Source organism: Dromaius novaehollandiae, chromosome 1 (genome assembly GCF_036370855.1).
Source record: "Dromaius novaehollandiae isolate bDroNov1 chromosome 1, bDroNov1.hap1, whole genome shotgun sequence".
In the NCBI taxonomy this organism is placed as follows: Eukaryota; Metazoa; Chordata; class Aves; order Casuariiformes; family Dromaiidae; genus Dromaius; species Dromaius novaehollandiae.
Genome location: NC_088098.1, coordinates 178887077 through 178906288, shown reverse-complemented (window position 1 = coordinate 178906288; position 19212 = coordinate 178887077). Strand labels below are relative to the sequence as shown.

Sequence of the window (19212 nt, the reverse complement as noted above, 5' to 3'; positions counted from 1 at the left end):
AACTCTTAAATCTAGCAAGTGAAAAAAAATGTTTCTATGTCATGTTAATAATATTCAAGTCAAATTAGTCAGTACACTGATGAATATATTGTGTCTTTTTACTATATTTAAATATAATTTTTTACTTACTGACTTTGAAATTTTCACTGTGAAATGCATTATCAGAAGTTGATTAACATACAGGGAAATCATCATTCCCATCCATGGCTAAATGAAAAAAATGAAAAGAAAAACTCCATCTTATTTTTCTTTCTAAATAATGGTCATAATACATGTCACTCATTTGACTGAAAGTTGATGTCATGCAGGATTATAGATGACCTAGTGCTCATCAGAGCTATAACAACTTCCACACATTCACATGCACAAACTCAAAAATATGCATAATATCTATACCCAGAAGGCATCTGCAGTCAGACATCCAGACTTAAAAAATATCAGCACTGCCTCTCTTACAACTGCAATTCAGCCATTTTACAGATATTACAATTAACGTCCTACTTCTAGATGCATTCACAATACACCTTCACTGACAACACGCCCATTATCTTAGTTTTGCCTGGGCCATGAGTATACCAATCAAGAATGTCCAAAATGTGGCCTTTGAGGAGAAAACTAGGTTCTTCTATTAATCAGTCTGCATCCACACGTGCTTATTCTGATATTCAGATATAATGATATTGTAAGGGCCATAATAAGCAGAACATAATTTCTGTGAGAAATGAAGTTGATTCTCACAGAATAGGTGCAAAGTATGTTATGTGGAGACTGGTTACAAATTATGGTAGGCTTTAACGGGAATTCTAGCTGAGTCTAGGAGCAGATGGCTGTATGAATAGTTAGACAGGACTTGTGTGTGGATCTAAGATCAGACAGGGCAAAGTCTGGACAAAGAAATGAGGAGGTGTTGTGATGGACCAGGGAGGGAAGGCAAGTAGCAGTTCACAGAGGTTAGAAGTGATGACTGAGACATATTATGGCGTCCATCTCCCTGGTCAGAGGTTGAAGCATGCTGCATTCAGGACATTCTTGTCTCCTCAAACCCCAGCGAAGCTCTGGAGGTGCTGAGTCTACACTAAAGTCAAAACTGCTTCTGTAAGTGAAAGCCTTCCCATAAATTACCACCTTCTTTCAAAGACTGGATTAGCACTACTATGGTATACTGCCTGGCAAATAGCACCTTCCAGAACAAGGCTGTATTGCTGGGTCACCAAGCAACATCCCAGGGTACTGGGGAAGAGCTTCACTTTTACAACACATACACAGCAGTCCAACTGTTCCACAGGTCTGACAGCCCAGAACCGGACTGCACATTCCTTCTTCTTTGGAGTTATTTTCAGTATGACAAGGAGGAAGGGGGATAACATCTGCATCACTATTTGCAAGATCTAGTATTTCTTCTCCTGCTTCATGCGTAACGTCATCATGGAGAAATATGCCCCAAGAAGACATCCATCCTGATATAGCAAGCACAATCAAGTATAACATTTTTCTATTCTCTCCCCCTTTCCTCTTTACCATTTTTTCATAGACAATCAGACTCATCCTGTCAAACCCTGGCTTCTTGCTCCTCTCAGGAATCCTCAGACTTGGAGAAAGCAGATGTTCTGCACAGTTATCTACAAGTGTACACCCTGTGACACCCTTGTAAAGCAGGATTTTCTCCTGAAGAACAGAGCTACTGCCTGCACTGACGTAAAACTACAGTATGTCTTGAAGCAGATCAATGCCATCTTTGGAGCATATTTTGATGTGCAAAACTTGGAACTCATACACAGCTTGAAGTGCCTGAGGGTCTAGAAGAGGAAAAGGAGCAGCCACTTCAATAAGAGGGCAGAGATTCAGAAAGAAGGAGGTCCTGGGGCTCAGGAAGGCTATGATTTGCTAAATGGTGTCACTCATCCTGAATATCTTAGGAAATCGTGCAGTAGAGTAGAGATAGGCAGCAACAGTGAGACACTACACAAGAACATTGGCATCTATTTCATGGAGCCGGAAGACTTAAATGTTACCAGAATAAGACTGGGAAAAGCCAGCAGGTCACATCAAAAGTAAAAAGAAAAATGTACTTATTTCACCCATCAGTAGAAATTAAAGGTGGAAAACAAATGAGTTTCACATCTGAAGAGGTCTTTCAGGTTAACCTTTTTTTTTTTTTTCCCCACTCTTTGAAGGCTTTCATCATTTCCATCAGTCTCCACTCCTATGCTCACCCTTGCCTTTTTATGATGATTGAAGGGCTCTCCCAGGATATCTAAAGGTCAGTTCCTTCCAGGGAGTATAGGGAGGTTCCTTTGGCACAGTTGTGTTGGGCGAGAAGATGTCAGAGGGGGTCCTCCCACATGTGGCACATTACCACCTACAATACAGCCACATGCAATAAGAGCTCATTTATAACAAGTAGCTTGTTGTATGCTTATCATCTTGAGACTAATATAACGTTATATCTTTAGGTAGCACAAAAGAAAATTACAGTTAGTCCTTACCGCTCATATCACCCATGTTTGTTCCTAGACAGGGCTAAAAATCAAGTGAGGACAGTGTCATTCAGTTCTTAGTGCTCCAGCTGATCCTGAGAACACATGTTGACTGGGTGGCAAGATAGCACATATCCTTCCCTTGACTAGTGGCTTGAGGATGACTGTGTCCCTGAGATCTTAGGAGTCTGTTCATAAGTTATGAAAATGGGTTCATCCTATGAAAAAGCAGCTCTGCTTTCTCCTTTCTCCATCCTGTGGTGGTTTGAGAATCTTATTTTAACAAAGGGCTTTAGTGGTAATATTTGGTGGAGGGTACAATTTGAGAAGGATAGCACAGCAAAATCCTAGGCAGCCAACAAGGCATTTCTCCTAGAAAGTATAGAAAAATGCTGCAGCAAGGGGGTTCTGAGGCATATACTATCTCTTGCAAGGAGCACAATATTTAAGCTACTAGTCTGCCTGTCATTTCCTGAAATGAGTGTTTGAGTGTGCAGCACTGCTGCTCTGGTCTTGTAGGCTTACACCAATATCATCATCTGAGAGTGTTCTGTAGGGGCAGCTGCTGAATGGCCCTCCTTTTCTCATACATGTGTATGGGGAGTGGCAGATCATCTGATTCAAATTGTAAACTTCAGCTGTTTTATAAACTACAAAGAAATGTTTAGAGCCTGACCAATTATTTTAGCTGCTTATTCCAGGAACACACAACCCTCCAATTTACAAAGGCTAGGATGACATTGTCCAGAAAGAAGAAAATACATGGAGAAGAAAACTATGCTTTGTAGCATGTGCCTTTTTTGTTTCACTTTGTTTTGTTTTTCTCTTTCTGAAGGCCTTCATTCACCAGTGGCAGGAGTCTGGAGCCTTTAGACTAATGCAGGTCATTCCAAAACATCACAGTCACTCTCAGGACCGGTATGAGCGTCCAGTCCACCCAGCTTGCCCTGCAATTACTGCCTAGCACGAAACACCTATTGCTAGCAGTGCCCTAGTCTCTCTAATGTGCAGAATCTATCCCTCCATTTCTCTTTCCCCTGAGGAACTCTGGCCTTTGCTCAGAAGTCCTACAGAACTGATTACCACAGCCTATGCTACGCAGGCCTTTTCCACCACACTCTTTCTTTGGGACAAACAAAATGCAGGATCCCACCATCAGCACTCAGTTCAATACTGTTCCTGGTGTTGTTGCACAGGCGGCTTCTGCTTTTCTACAAGCACATTGCTCCTCCCTGTAAGAAGTGCCATAATAAAAGGCACGACGAAAGGAAAAATAGCCCTTCAAAAGGGGAGCAGCTTCATGTTGCTTATCTGGCTCCATTTTCTTACCATTGTATCTACCTGCTGGTGCTTGAGCAACATGAGACAGTTCTTACCAGTCAGCAGTGTATATCTTGTTTCCACATAGATGTCTTACTGTCGTGTGTCCTCATTCAAAATGAATTGCTCACGTCCACTGCTTATGGTTACTGTGCTAGTCTCATCTTCCTTACTGTAGCTTGTGTCCCAGTGGGAAATCCAGCCAGTGCCAGGGATCCCAACTCTAGTGCAGAGAGTTTGAGATGGGATTGTTTGGTTGGTTCTTTGGTAGGAAACCTCTAAATCTGTTTTCTAAATCCTTTTTCTTTCTTTTTTTTGAGGGGGAGGGAGGAGGGGAATGTACAGATCAGGGAGTGACAGAAGCAGCAAAGCAAGAATAGAAGCAGCTGCTTAGACTATGATTTCAAAACACTTGTATGTTTTTGTTGGCTTTTAGGCCAAGCACTGTGAGAGCCTCAGGCAGGTATGAGCATCTCAGGCTACTTTCCCCACTCTGCCCACTTCTTAGTTTGTGCTGACTTATACCTTTACTGGAAATGCCCTTCCTTCATGCTCATACACAACTTCCAACAGGAAGTGAGGTAGCCATATCACTCCAGCTGAGGCACTGGGCCCTTGCTGAATGGGGGAATTAGATGTCTGCTCAGGGGCAGAGAAATTGCTATTAGAAACAAATATCTGCTTGAAGAGCATATGTATTTAGTCAAATCAGTTGCACACAGTAAATCTCTTCAGAAAGCATGCAGCTGTCAAGTTTTAGTATTAGGAAGTATGAAGTGAACATTTTTTTCTAAATTGTCTTTCAGTAGGACTAGTTATTGAATGGTTGTTATTTAGAAATAAGAAGAAAACTGGAGGAAGAGGAAGTATATACAGCAGGATTAAAGGAAAAAATAATAAAAAAAAAGATTCTCTGTTCCAGCTATGACACCTTGTTGAAGAAGCCAGAAGAGTCAGATAGGAGTGAGGGTTATGAGAACATAGCAGCCTTAAGGATGAAAGGGTGAAACATGGACAAGCATGGCTTCAGATCAGAAGATGAGATCCAGACTGATTAATTTTGTTGCCTAAAAATTAAGTATCTGACCCTAGTGAAGCAACATGGATCAGCTAAATCAAGTGCTTAGACATTAGAGAGTTATTGAAAGCCAATACAGTAAGTGTTTATCCTTTGCAGGAGATTTACATACAGGTGCTAATAGGGAACAGTAGACATAGGGTTGGGACTTAGCTCTTGCCATTCTCCACCTTTTAGGAAGAGATCTCCATCCACCTGCAATCTAGACTCTGGTGTCCTGTTTCGAGAATAAGAATTTAGCTGAGTGTAGCTAGTGAATACATTGCTAGAAGTCAGGCATTCCTCTAAGTCCATGAGCAGCTTGTTTGCAAGAGATGTGTGAGGAAGCTATGGACATGTGCAGAATCTACCCTGCTTTACTCTCAGAACTGAAAAGGCATTAAAACAGATGACGAAGGTGAATTATTAATTTTAGTGTCCGTGGGACAAGGTAGTGCTGATGTACAGTTGGGTGCTGTCTGGTAGATCTGCAACTACATGCTATAATTTAGGCAGTTTGAATCTTTCTAAGTTAAGATCGTTGTTCCCTTTACTCCTCTATGTAAAGTAATTGCCTGTTACACACCAGGATTACTTGGGGGCATATGAGTTTAAGGATTTTACCATGTCTCTGACTGACATATCCTTTCATCCTTATTTGGTGTAATGACCGCTGACATGAAAACTGCTCCTTGAGCTAATCCATCTCCCACTGAAATCAAAGGGAGTTTTTAATACAGGGACCTTTGCAGAATAAAGACACCTTAAAGAAAAAAAAATGCAGCTTTACAAAATATTAGAAATACCTCTCTAGACAGAACTGGCAACTATTTATTTTTGGCAAAATACCAGCTCCACAACATTAGGATCTGATCAGCTTCTGTCTATCTAACACACACACACACACACACACGCACGCACACACATGCACACACACACAGAGGTGGCAAATGCAAGAGAAGGGCAATGATTTCAGAACAGCCTCTCTGTGCCCATGGCCCATTGTCATGTTTACTGTAGTGTAATCACAATGCCATAAACATTCAAAATACAAAAAAACACTGCCACAAATGGCAGCTTTAGAGACTCAATAGATTCAGCAGCCAGCCAGTCCATAGTAAAGCCAGCCAGACTATTGCAAATTAGTCAGAAAATAATATTTTTATAGCTGTGTATCCTGAAAAATGCAAGTTCACTCTCTCTTTTGTTTGATTTGTTTTCATTTTTATGCTTCTTTTGGTTGGTGTTTGCTTGATTTATTGATTCAAATATTCAAAAGCATCAATGGGTGTTAAATAGAATTTCTGTAATTTTGGAAACGTACAGACTGAAACCTCATTAAATCAGTAGTATCCCTTTTGAAATCATCCATGTCTACTCCCAATGCTAATGTAGTTGAGTTGGTAATTATGCAATTGTTCAGGACCAAAGAATTACAGTCTATAACTGCAAGCTTATTATAAACAGCAATCATGCATTTGATATTCTAAAAATGCAGAAAAACTCAATTTCTTTGTACTCCCCGTACAAAAGAACCATGTATTAACTGAATGCATACTTGTGAAGAATTATTGCCTGTAAGTTTATTGTTTAGCCTTCACTACAGTAATTGAACTATATATAGTAGGGCATCCAAAGAAAGCACAGTATTAGCAATACACTTCCCTGCAGTTACATGTTTTGCAAAGAAATAAACATCCAAAAAGTCTTTCCTTTTTGTGCTTGTGTGTGTGTGTATGTGTGTGTGTATTTGTTTGTTTTGTTTCTGTTTTTACCACAGGGTGAACATATTATCTTCAATTTCTCTTTCACCATTGTTCTACCTATAGGTTTTCAGGTTTTCAATATTTGTGATTAGACATGGTAAAGTATCTAGACACAGCTGTTGGCTGCAAAGTTTGGAATAGTTTCTGTACTCATTCTCCATAAAGCAGAGCGTCAGCTTGTCTAGACTTGGGAGTGAGAGATTTCTCTCTGGAGGTCTTCAAACAGAGCTACCTATATCCGTCGACTATTCGTCGAATGTAAGGTAATTTTAAAAGGCTGCTTCACTATGCACCTAAAACCAAGGAGCCAAAGACCAGCCTAAGATTGCGTTTTCCCCAAATCCATGTATCCAGAAGCTCCCCAAGTTTCAAACAGCTTTCAGGACGAGGCATAACTGTTCGTGATTTCATTCAATGTGCCTCATAAAGAAGGAAACAAACTACGTTGCTGATTCGCAGTCAGCATCAGCAAGTATGTAGTTCTGGCTGAATGAATAGACGGTTGTACATTTTGCTTTCATAACATGGTACAGGTTTCCTGTGTGAATAAAACAATTGTATTTATGCGGCTCCCTCCTTTTCTTTTTCGTTTTGCTCTTGGGGGCTTAGCACCACATGGTGGGCAGTAATTATGCATGATCTTTATTAATAATGTAGAAGCAACTTCCTATTGAAGACAGTTTAAGTGTCCTAAGAGTACTAGATCATGCACTAAAAGCACAGGCCTACACTATTCCCTGTGGTAAATAATACTTCTGAAATAATTTCTAAAAAAGAAATCAAAAGTACATAAACTGTAAACAGAATTCAAACTTTCTCCCCTCTCCCCAAAGAAAATATAAAATTGTGCATTATAAAAAATACAAAGTAGTTACCTATAAGCCTGAAAAATACTCTTTAAAGAATTTCTTTAAGCACTACTAATAAGGATACATTGTTTGTTACACAGTGACTTGCAATAGAAAAAATAATAAATATTGCTATTAATAAGACATTGGATTTTTTTATATGTGACTAAAGCTATTTAATCTTGCATTCAAATAATTTAAATATCAGATGAAAACATGAATATCTGCACAACCCAGACTTCTTGCACAATATTGCAAATGAAAATAAATTCATTGATCACTTTATGGCATTAAGGCTTTATTCTCAACAGCTTTGTCCTTTTTTTTGTGCTAGAAGTGTCTGAACGTTTTATTAGGAGCATATTCCTTTGCGTGTTGTCTTTTTTTCTCTCTCTCTCTCATTGCAAATTGATCACAGGTCATGATTTTTACTATATTTCTTATTTATTTGGGCCTATGGGTTACTTGTGAGCTACATTTATCTAATGCTTTTTAAAGTATTTGATATTCAAAATTCACTAGTCAAACTGAGTGACCAGTTACCTAAATCATATGGTATTGTTTCTGATCTCTCTCTATATATGATAGACAGAAGAGCAATGTCTCAAAAAAATTTAGAATTTCTCAGAAAGAATGGGAAGAATACCAAATGGAAGAAATTCAGCAGAAAAATGGTAGAGGCTGGCCACCACTCAGGGTTCACCTTTTTCATGACAAAATAGTATTAAATGGAGCTATTTGCTGTGTGGACACAGGCATAATAAGAGAGCTGGGTCCTTTTTTCAGTGTTGCAGGGATATAAAGACTTAAGACACATTTAAAAGGGCTTTCATATTCATTTTCCTCATCAAATTCAAACTCACTCTTTGGGCCGCTCCTGTAGTTTACTTCTTCCCTAACCCAGGCTGCTTGCTGCTTTCCCCTCCCCTATTCATCCCTCTTCTTCACTGTCTGCTATTCTCCATTATGAAAGCAATGAGGTTGACAGACTTCTTTTCTATTAGCACCCATATGACAGCTTGTCAAAAATGTCTAGATAGCTGCAGGACCATATAGATCCCACCTTCACTCTCTAGTTGCAAAGTATTGTAAAATATGCCTCTCTATATCCTAGAGAGGAATTGGTACAGTAAATACAATACAGTAACAGATTCAGCATAGTGTTGAAATCTTTCAGGAGTACAGGTGGGTTCTCAAGCAATGTGAGAAAAGACAAATTACAGGAGGGAGCCTTAGAAAATAGCTGGTGGAAACAGTGGCCATCTGGCATCCCTAAAAAGGGATGTAAAAGAATTGTCCAATTTGATGAACACTAGGAACTTACAACTGCCTCAAGATTAGGGCATTTTAGGGCACTGCAGCACTTACCTCTCCAGAAAATATCCAACGGTGGGTGGGGCGAAGTGGAATAAAAAGAAATATGATATATTGTAGTGAGTGAAAAGAAGGCAGAAGATGAGTTTCCTTGAAAGAAATACACATTTAAATGTTTGTTAGTGAAATTCTGGCCTTTTGAGGTAAACAAGAAAATTCCAGTTGACTTTGATGTAACTAAGAGTCACCAAAAACAATTCCCAGGTTGATCAATAAGAAATGTTTGAGCTCCTCAAAGAGGCAAGCATTCTAGCTGATCATCTGTGCAATATAAAGATGGAAGCAGACTATGAAACATGAAAAACCAGCCTCTAGCGTACTATAGCTCCGACTCACCTTCTGTTAAATCAGCTATTCTAAATATTATCCTCTGATTACTGTCTTCCCCCTCCCCATCTGAAGCTTAACATATCTTTTCTTAAGAAATGAAGAAAGTATGTTCACTTGTGATAGCTACAGTAAGCGAACCCAAAGTATTGTATTTATTTTACAGATGATTCAAAGTACAGATCTCATCCAAATTTCACTTATGAATAAGGGCAAACAATCATTTAAAAGCCATTGGGGCATTCAGAGTTACATGAAGAAATGTTAGCTCAGCTTTCCTTTAAATTTGGACGATGTACAAGGCGATAGTAAACACATAAAGAGACACATTCTTAAAACTCAGATCACTAATAAATATTGTTATAGGCATATATTTAGACAAAAAAAGAAACAGTTATAATTCCCATACAGTACTTACCCATTTTAACATTATCACATGGTTGTACAAACAGGATTATAACAAGCAAAAGAAAGCACTTTATTTAATGAATAAATAATCAAAAGCATTGGTGAGGGTAGTCTTAAGAATATGCTGCTTCATACAGTTTAAAGTACATCAAACAACAAAATTCATATTCCCAAAATTCCATTAAATAATACTGAGTAATTATGTGATAGATAATATTTAAGTATATATATATAATATATATATATGTATATATAATCATTTCATTATGAGTAATTAAGGTATCTATTTACATGCCATGCAATACTAGACTGTGCTGCAATACCTAGGCACAACAGGTTGATTTAAAAATGTCTGTGGTCAAAAAAAGTAATGTTTAAAATGAGGGACATTACTTTCCTTCAGTTCTTTCTCGTCATAATATACAATGAGAATTTGAGATCCTTTCTGGTAATTAAAGACATACTTTTACTATTGGACAGTTAGGTAGCAGTATTAACTTACAGCTGTAGGTAGAGCCATGAGGTGTTGCAGTTAGAGAAAGCATTCGTGCTTCGAAACTTAACATATGGCATGCATGTCTGTGATATTCTTCCCACTGTGGACCCAGTCCTGTGAAATGCTGAGCTTCTCCCACAAAAGGACGATTACTGTCATGCTTTACGGAAATTAAAGGCACTCAATGCCTCAAAAGAGCCGCACAGTATTTTGCAGGGTGAGGACACATATCAGCACACAAATTAGTCTCCAGTGAAGTGATGTGTCTATGTCAAAAAAAGAATGAGCCTCTAATTTTGCCTTTAGTAGCATTAATTACAGTTTACGAATAAACTACATTGTGTTTAAAAACCTGGAGATTACAAATTTGCTTCTTCTCAAGCATTTGTTGGTCCACTGGTTACTAAAGGATTTGCTGTTTATTCTTGTTACTAATTATGGACCAGTCCTGATCATTTGCCTCGTAAGAGGTTCAATGAAGCCTGAAGGATCAAAATCTGGTCCTTTATGTTATGATCTTGCTATGCTCAGCTAACTGCAAACAAAGAATAAAATGATCTGTCACAGAAGCACAGTTTATAATATAAGCAGCAGTATTATATAGGATATATTATATTTCAAGGAAACCAAATGGGAAGAATAAATCAATCCACCCAAGCAAAAGGATGTGAAAAAGGATATCTGATAATTTCACAATTAGTTATCTACCAATGAGAGTTTTTTGGAAGAGGAAAAGTCAGAGAGAGTTTTGGATTATGGGATAATTATATGTGATGGATGTATCCACCTAGATGATCCGTAGCAAAAGTTAATAAAACTAATATTAAAATTCATTTAGGGCTTAACTGTTCAGGATATATTGAATTGATTCACACAGGGTGATATTGTATCATGTTGTCCATTGCCCAAAAGTAGTGCAGTGTTCTATAATTGGTTTCAATTTAATTTTCAAGTTTTTCATCACTGCAGAAGGACTGCAAGCATATAGATTAAAGAAAGCTCAGATATTGGAACAAAAAATAAGTCTTCCAAAGAAGTGTATTAAACAGAAAATATAATTGAGTGTTTAGAGGCTGTGATTACTCAGTTACTTTCACTGTCTGTGTTTGTGCATGCAAGCATACGTGCCCGTACAGAACTCTCACGGCTTATCTTACATTATTGCAAAGACACAGGCCGTAAGGAAATTTTATTTAAGCAGCTGAATCATTAAAGTATTTTGTGGTCACGGGGAATCGGTCTTACCACAGACTACTTGTTCTTCTATCCAAACCGCATGTGATATCATTGCAGTGGTCTCATGCCAGTAGGAATATTTTTGTAACCTACTTTTGAGCTATTAGACCCTATTGCCTAAGGCCTATCAGACCCTACCCCTCATGCCTTTTGTCATGTCACGGATCTCATGACATGACCTGTTGCCATGTCCCATGATTTTCACCATGTTCATCTCTTTCTTAAAACCTATTAGTGCCTCTCTTTCTTCAAAACATCCCAGATTAAAATTCTGATCTCTGCCAGTGATCCTCTTTTCCCTTTTCTTTATATCAGATATATTAATCTTTATTGCTCTTTTGCTTTCCTCAAGCTCAGATCTATTTCCTGTCTTTATGTTGTTTATGTATTTAGAGCTTCCTGAGTTTCTCCATTAGACTTCAGTCAACTCCATGTTCAAGTCCTGATGATTTTTCCTTATCACAGTTCCTATTAGTAACTTGCAAAAAGATAATTGTCACATTGAATGAATAATATGAGTATCATTTTTTTCGTCCATACATGTTAACATCAGTGTATATTTCTGCATTCTCCTTGACTCTGCTCCATGTATCTCCTTGTCTGCCTTCACATGGTTCCTTGGGAAAGAGGTCCTGATCATTCTACCTTCAGTAAGTGCTGAGCATAGCATAGGATTAAGCAGAACTAAACAGCTATATCTATGCATACTTTTAATTTTATGTTTGGGCAAAGGGCTGTCATCAGGAAGAGTAAAAATAAATGAGTGTTGAAGCAAGCTTTGGTATACACTGTTAGCAGTCCTTTCAAACGTGTACATTAAAATATTGCACCAAGTCTTCCTAGCTGAAGAAAATAAGATAGAATTGGCATGACAGAGGCATCCATATTTAGCCAGGCCAAATTACCAATAATTATAAGTAATGCTTAGTTTCATGCCATATAAACCTAATAAAGGCAAAAAATCACAAAGGTTCAGATGCCTTCTCATTTTCTGAAGTGCATTTTTTTTAAAGCCCCTTTTCTGGCATGTCACTGAATTCCTGTCAGGATTTAATTTTTTTTTCTGATGTGTGAGTTTTAGACAGCAGTACTAGTATTACTGATTGAGAAAACCAAACGGTTCTAAACTAATGGGTACTTACTGAATATATGTTCAGAGCCAAATCCAGATTCACCGAAACCTTCACAAAACATTCCCTTGGCTTTAACGGGATTAAGATATAGTCTTCAGTGGTACAGCTATTTCTTTCTTTCTTTCTTTCTTTCTTTCTTTTGCTCTCACTCTTGCTCTCACTCTCTCTTTCTCTCTTTTTAATTGCAATAAATATTTAAAATTGGGTAAGGTCTTAAGGGTGTAAAATTACACAAAAGTCATTTTTGCAAAATGAAATGAAAAACATGTTCACTTGCCAGAAATTCAAATCATATCGGTTTGTGCTCTTCTTGCACAGGTTGATGGCAGCACAAAGTACTGAAGCAGAGAACAGAATAGGGTTCTCTTTCTGTAGCAACGTCTACGTCACTGTGAATTCTTATTTATAAAGAAAGAACTTTCTGTTCCTGTTAGAACAATTTTCAAATATATTCTGTTTTAAAAGGCACTTATAATTAAAAATAGTTGGCGTTATTTGGGTTCACAAATAATTATTTTATTTCTGTTTTTTAATATCGAACTCTGTGAACCTCTGCTTTGAATCTCAGCAATTATTGTTACTTCTTTTTCCAGGTTGCTGGGCTTTATTTTATTCTATTTTATTCTTTTTACTGTGCTGCAACAAAAGTGGTTATACAGCCATAAAATTTTCTTGTAAGCAAACATTTACAGTATTTTGATATGACTACAGTTCATTCTACTCTGAACAAAAAGATTGAGGTGTGGTAAATGCTGACTTTTCCATAAGCTACCACTGCACTATTACAAAGAGTCGTGCAAGGATGCTTATTACTTGTGTTTTACGTATGCCTAACAAATCTAGGCTAGATTCTGTCACCTTTGTGCTAGGTAAGTAACACTTTACTCAATTCAAAGGACTCCTTTTGAATAAATTCCTACTTACTGTAAGAATGACAGAATATGGCCCTCAGGATTTATCAGTTGTATATTCCATCCTTAAACATATCTATGTGAACCAAATGCACCATGATATGCTTAGAAAAAATAACTGGAAATTCAGAATGAAACAAGCAAACAAACAAACCAACAACAACAGAAAGAAAGAGAGAAATTAACAGGAATAAAGTCCCTTAGGCATCTGCCCAAGAACTAACACAACACAATCAGGAATTCAGAACATTTATTGCAAGAGCTGAATAACTAAATAACGTTGAACTGGCAAAGCAGTAACAAGGATAACTGGTTAGATATTTATTCTGTCAAAGTCATCAAACACCCCTCACAAACTGACATAAGTACTGCAATAAACAATGCACCCCTAACCCATTTTATGCCTTTTATACTGTGGAGGAAAAATAAAAATAAAAGTGAACTGCTATATACAAAAGAATAAAAAAAGAGAAAAAAAGCCTTGTGTTTTTGGTAAGAACAAAATCACCTTCAGATTAAATAACTTTGTTATTTTAAGACTGATGTTTCACTGTGGCATAAGATAACTTTTGCTTTTTTTTTCTGTAAGGACTTTTTTTGCATGCTATTTATTTGTGTAAATCATCTGTCATGCCTTAACAAAAACCGTCTAAGAATGTTTGGATTTGGATTTGCTTTACGTGCAACTTAGATCTTATAAACATTAGGAGTCACTCTGCTGGTTTGACTGAGGTGACATGATACTGGTACCCGCCAGGCATTGACCGACTATGATAACAAACAGTTAAACAGCAATAGTTAGAGATTTAACCCTTTAGCTCCCCCAACTAGCCTACCAGGAGAATGCTCTGTTACATCATGAAGGCACAACACATTAAATATTCTGTGGCTATGGTCTAAAAACACTTGTGTTACTACAACATTAATGCAGGTGAAGATCAACACAAATGCTGCTGTTTCAGCAATACAAACTGTCTTAAGTATAGACACACAATTGCCCAATTGGAAAAAAATGATTATTGTATTTGTTTCTGTAGAATTTCCTCCATATATTCCAACTGGGATCCATGATAGCTGCTGCTCATTAATGGGAGGCTGCAGCTAACTTGATCAAAGATTCCAAATTAAGTGTTCCCTCTCACCCCCTGCCACCACCACAAAATTAAATATTCTTCTTTCATTTTGCAGTTTCCCTGCTTTATGAAACAGAACGGAAGTTAAAACAAAGTTGCTAAAGTTTCAAGCCCTTACATAAGTCCTTTCATTGCTTAATATTTGAGGGAGAAAAAGGAAAAGAAAAAAAGTCTACCTGAATGCCAGCATCATTTACTACTACAAAGAAAGAAAAGTCTTTTTTTTCCCCTTTCCACAACCAACGTTCCCTCCCACCCTATCACCCCTTTCTTCCTTTATAAGAAAAGTATTTTGAGTTCCTTGGAACACTGTGTGTCAGACAGACTACCGGCACAGAAACACCATCACTGAAAAGAAAAGCAAAACAACAGGAAGCAAATGAAAGAAAGGAAAAAGCAACTGTGAAACACAGAAATATGCTACAGTATCTTTTCAAGTGAACGTTATAAGTACACAAAATTCGTAAGTAATAATTGCTTCTATTTACAAGTATTTGAACACTGATTGACTTACAAGTGTCCACTAACATTGTTAATAGCACAATAGGTTTAATATTTATAGTTTCAGTTGTTTTGTTTGCAATATGATGTCAAGTATAATGGTCCCAGCATAGATCAATGACAACAAAAGCACAATTCTCTAACTGGATATGCTTTCCAATCATTGTAATCCACTGAACTTTCTTGCTCTCTCATTCTCCAAATGCATCTTCTATTGTTCATAGCAGCAGTCCAGGGTCAAAAAACAAACAAACAAAAAAAGGATATTTGCAAACTGGAGAGATCTCTGCAGAGTTTAATCATGTCTATTCAACAAAACCACACAACTAGTAGAAACACTCTTTCATGTTGCAGGACATCATACCTTCCACGACGCTAACATAAGCATATGCATATCTCTGCTAGGTGAAGCATAGTTCTAGAGGTCTACCCAGTACATAAAGCTCTGACACACACACAGTATTAGCAAGTCTAAGTAGGCTAAAGTCACTGGTCCAAAGTAACCATTTCTTATAGCTGGTGCTCCTTTGGACTCTCAACAGCTCCTGAGGCCTGTTTATAAGACTTCAAGTTGGCCAAAGGAATGTCAGTCATGTGATTGCCAGTGTTGAAATGGCCCTCACTGGAACCATACTGCTTTCGGTCACTGAACTGGTTTCTGTTGCTATCTTCTTTCCAGGTTCTTGTCAACGTGTGTCCGTTAACCAGTTTGTCCTTCTTAACCCATTCTTTCTGAGGTGCAAAGGTGGAGAGAGGAGACTTTGGCTGCTGGTATGGACCCAGGCTGGGAGGCATCCAACAGTTATCTGAGTGACCCAAAACCAGGCATTCTTGAGTACACATCTCTGTAGCTTCAGCTAATCCTCTTGGCCCAAGAGGCCCATCTATAGAAGAAAAAAAAGGGGAAAAAAAGGGAAAAAAAAAAGAAAAAAAAAACAGAGAAAGAAAAAAGTGGGAGAGAAAGAAAAAAAAGTTAGATTGTGATATTAATATAAAATTTGCAAATATTCATGTTTAAGACTGAGAAAAGTAACAAAGATTCTGTGACAAAATATCATACTCTCTTTCAAAAAACACTCATGCTAATGGTAAGTCCTAGGTACATTTTCCTTCTGTTATAGAGTGGTTGCTTTGTAGAACATGTACTGTCCTCTGTGCATATAGTCTCTGCATATACACTACCTACATACTTTCCAAAATATGGAAGGATAGTTCAGTTAGTCCTACGTTATCACCTCGGATCGTACTATGAAAAAGTTTAACTCCTTTTTTTCAATCACTAAGAAAATAGAGCTAGGTAGAGAGGAAGTAAGCACACCCTTGAAGATGCTGAATGAGAGGGGTAAGAGGTATGTATAGTCTGGATGTATTCTGCTCTGCTTTAATCTCACTTTACACTCACAGAGCCTTGGTGAACTACCAGCCTACTCCAATATGAGAAACATTTATACTATCTGAAAATGTATTTGCCCAAATGAATTCTCAGAATGTTGGTTTCTACTATTTTATAAACTCTGAATAGTGCAAAGTGACCGAATAAGTGGGAGAGAAGTTAATCTCTGCTGGTTTTAGCAAGAAATTCATGAAACACTTCAGAGTATTGCAGCAGGAAACAGTAAAAACTATAATTCGTCCAGCCATTACCACACATCTCAAAACTGACATGCAACTATAAAGTTGAAAGGATAAATAAAAAAAAAAGGAGGCTTATATAAATCTTGTGCTTGATAAAGAACTATTTTCGTAATTCTTTGTAAGTCAGGAATATGACACTGCAGAAGACAAAAATGAAGTCTGCTGATGTATTATGCATATTAAAAATCCACATCATTTTTTGCACACTACTGAGGACACAGCTAGCCAGCTGCAGGCATCTTGCAATCAAGTCAGCTCAACAAACAGGTCACCCATGTCTTCAGCAGCACTAAGTCCTCTCAATCCTGCTGTATTTCTAAACAACTGAATTTGTTCATCTGATCAGACTGGATTTATTAGGAAGGACAAGACAGCAAAAAGGCGGATAAACCATTTTGTATGTCCTTGTTAGATATTTCTCAATATCTGAAATATGGTTTTGTCATGATTCTTTTCTAAATTTATTGTGATTTCAAGTGAGAATTTTGAGAGGTCTTTTCTTGACTTCAGAGCAAATCAACTGGCTATTGCTGTAGGCATTCAAAGAGTTAAAGAGACATTTTTCCTTGATTAAACAACCCAGTGACAGGAAGGAAATTATAGACTGATTTTTGAGAAAGAAGTTTAGCAGATAGGCATGAATAGTGAAGCTATGAAGCATCCTAAAAAGTAGTACTAATCAGAAGAAAAATATCAGTGGAGTGTCAGCAAAAAAAGTATATCTTTATAATAATATAATTGAGACTCTAAATGATAACTGAGGACACTCTAGCAAAGATTTCTGTGTTACAATGCCAAAGAATATTTCATTCTATTGTACTCCATGAATATTCAATACATTACCCTTAGTAATAGATCTCTTTCTGAATAATGAAATTATCCCAATTAATTTTACGGAAACTGCTATTCTTTTTCCCAGTCTTTTTAATTGCCACATGACAGCTTGTGGTAGTAAGTTCCACAGAATTTAAATTCACTGCTTTTACATGTACATATAGAAAATATAGTCAGATATATTTCTACATTTTAAAATTTAATTTGTTATGTTCTTATGCATTCTTTGTGAGATTTCTGAGGAGCTCCTTTATTTGAATATCTGGAGAATATACAGTAAACTGTTGATGTGACAGAATACAATAAACCATAATAAAAGTTGCTTCTGCAGTTCCTATAAAGGCAAGAATCCTACTGCTGTCAACTAAAACATAAAAAAATGTATGGAATCAATGCAACTTTCTATTTAGGTCAATACAAGATGAAATAATTAAGCCTGAACCATTAGGAAGAAAAAAAGTAACTGTAAAGTAGAAGCTTAGCAAAGATTTCAAGGAGACCCAAGATCCTTGATTCTAGAATGAGAACTGTGATAATTCCCTGGAAGAGAGATACTCTTTTTCTATAAAAGCTCTCCTTTGAATCCCCTAATATGAAGCTATAATCGAACTGAGGCAGGTACTTAGTACAAAAAAAGCAATAGTAAGTAAAGGAAGTACTCCCAGTATATTGTTAACATTTCCAAAGGTTAATCTGTAGGTTAAAAGCTGATTATTTTTTTCTGCTGACAACAGAAATTTAATTTTAATTAGTTTTTTCTCCATTTTCAGAGGAAGAAAGTGAGAAGTGGCAGAACTATTTCCAACCTGCCTGCTCACACAATACAATACTATCTTGCTGACCAAGGAGGAAAGGTTTGGCAGGGATTAAAACTTTCAATACACAAAGAAAACCCTTCACCACAGAATGACACATTTCAGGAAATATAGTGCATGCACTCCGTGCTTCCAATTTGCAGTGGAATACAAGGTTACAGGAGAGTAGTACAGTTCTGAAGAGGATAAGTTACATTTTCTGTTTAGTTAAATAAAATAAATTTCAAGTGATAAGACAGTTATTTCCATTTAAAAATTAAATGAGTAATAAGCTGTTTTTTCTTAGGACAAAATATACACGTGGCCCTATAAGCTGCATGTCAAACTCTTTGGAAGATTTACTTCACGTATTTCACTTTCCTTAGTAACAGTTCTGGAGAGTTAATGCTGTTAAGCTGAGAATAGATTTTAAACATCCACTGCTTTAGCCATATTTAAGTTGATAAACTTTCTGGAGAGCACTGGAATATTCAGATATCTACTACTGTGAACAGTGGATGGTGGCAATAGGATGACAGTGTCAAGGTGACTGCCTCATCGAGAGGAACAGTTCCTTGTTATTTTTATTTTTTGTTTTAAAAAAATATTACTATTCCACTTAGCCTTCAAAAATGAAGTATTGCATGGAAGCCTTCTTCCAGTCAGCCCTCCCCATCTAGTGATTTTAGCCAAAGACAGGACCATGGCAGCCTCTGTAGAGGGCAAATTGCACATTTTATATATGGCTGTAGGTTACACCAAGTAACAGCCATAGACAGAACGAGGCCCTTTGCTCCTAGGAAAGGCCTGGGAATCCTATAACTAAACTGTCCCTGTAGGGGACACATCCTAAACTGTCCCTGTAGGACAGTTCCTTTAGTTGTATAACCATTCAAAAAGGTGTAGGATATGGTCTAAGTCTGCACACACCTCTAGGTGTGCCTGTATATAAAAATATGAGA

General features: G+C 37.3%; 1 protein-coding gene across 4 annotated transcripts in view; it reads right to left on the bottom strand.

Annotated features, from left to right (window-relative positions):
• Positions 1-9296: 9296 nt before the first annotated feature.
• Positions 9297-19212, bottom strand: part of PCDH9 (protocadherin 9) — a 678566-nt gene continuing 668650 nt past the window's right edge. For all 4 annotated transcript variants that reach the window (XM_064504775.1, XM_026097895.2, XM_026097894.2 and 1 more), the window contains one exon: positions 9297-15871. In XM_064504775.1, coding sequence (XP_064360845.1) covers positions 15498-15871 — 374 coding nt within the window. In that variant the 3' untranslated portion in view covers positions 9297-15497. The remainder of the gene's footprint in view (positions 15872-19212) is intronic.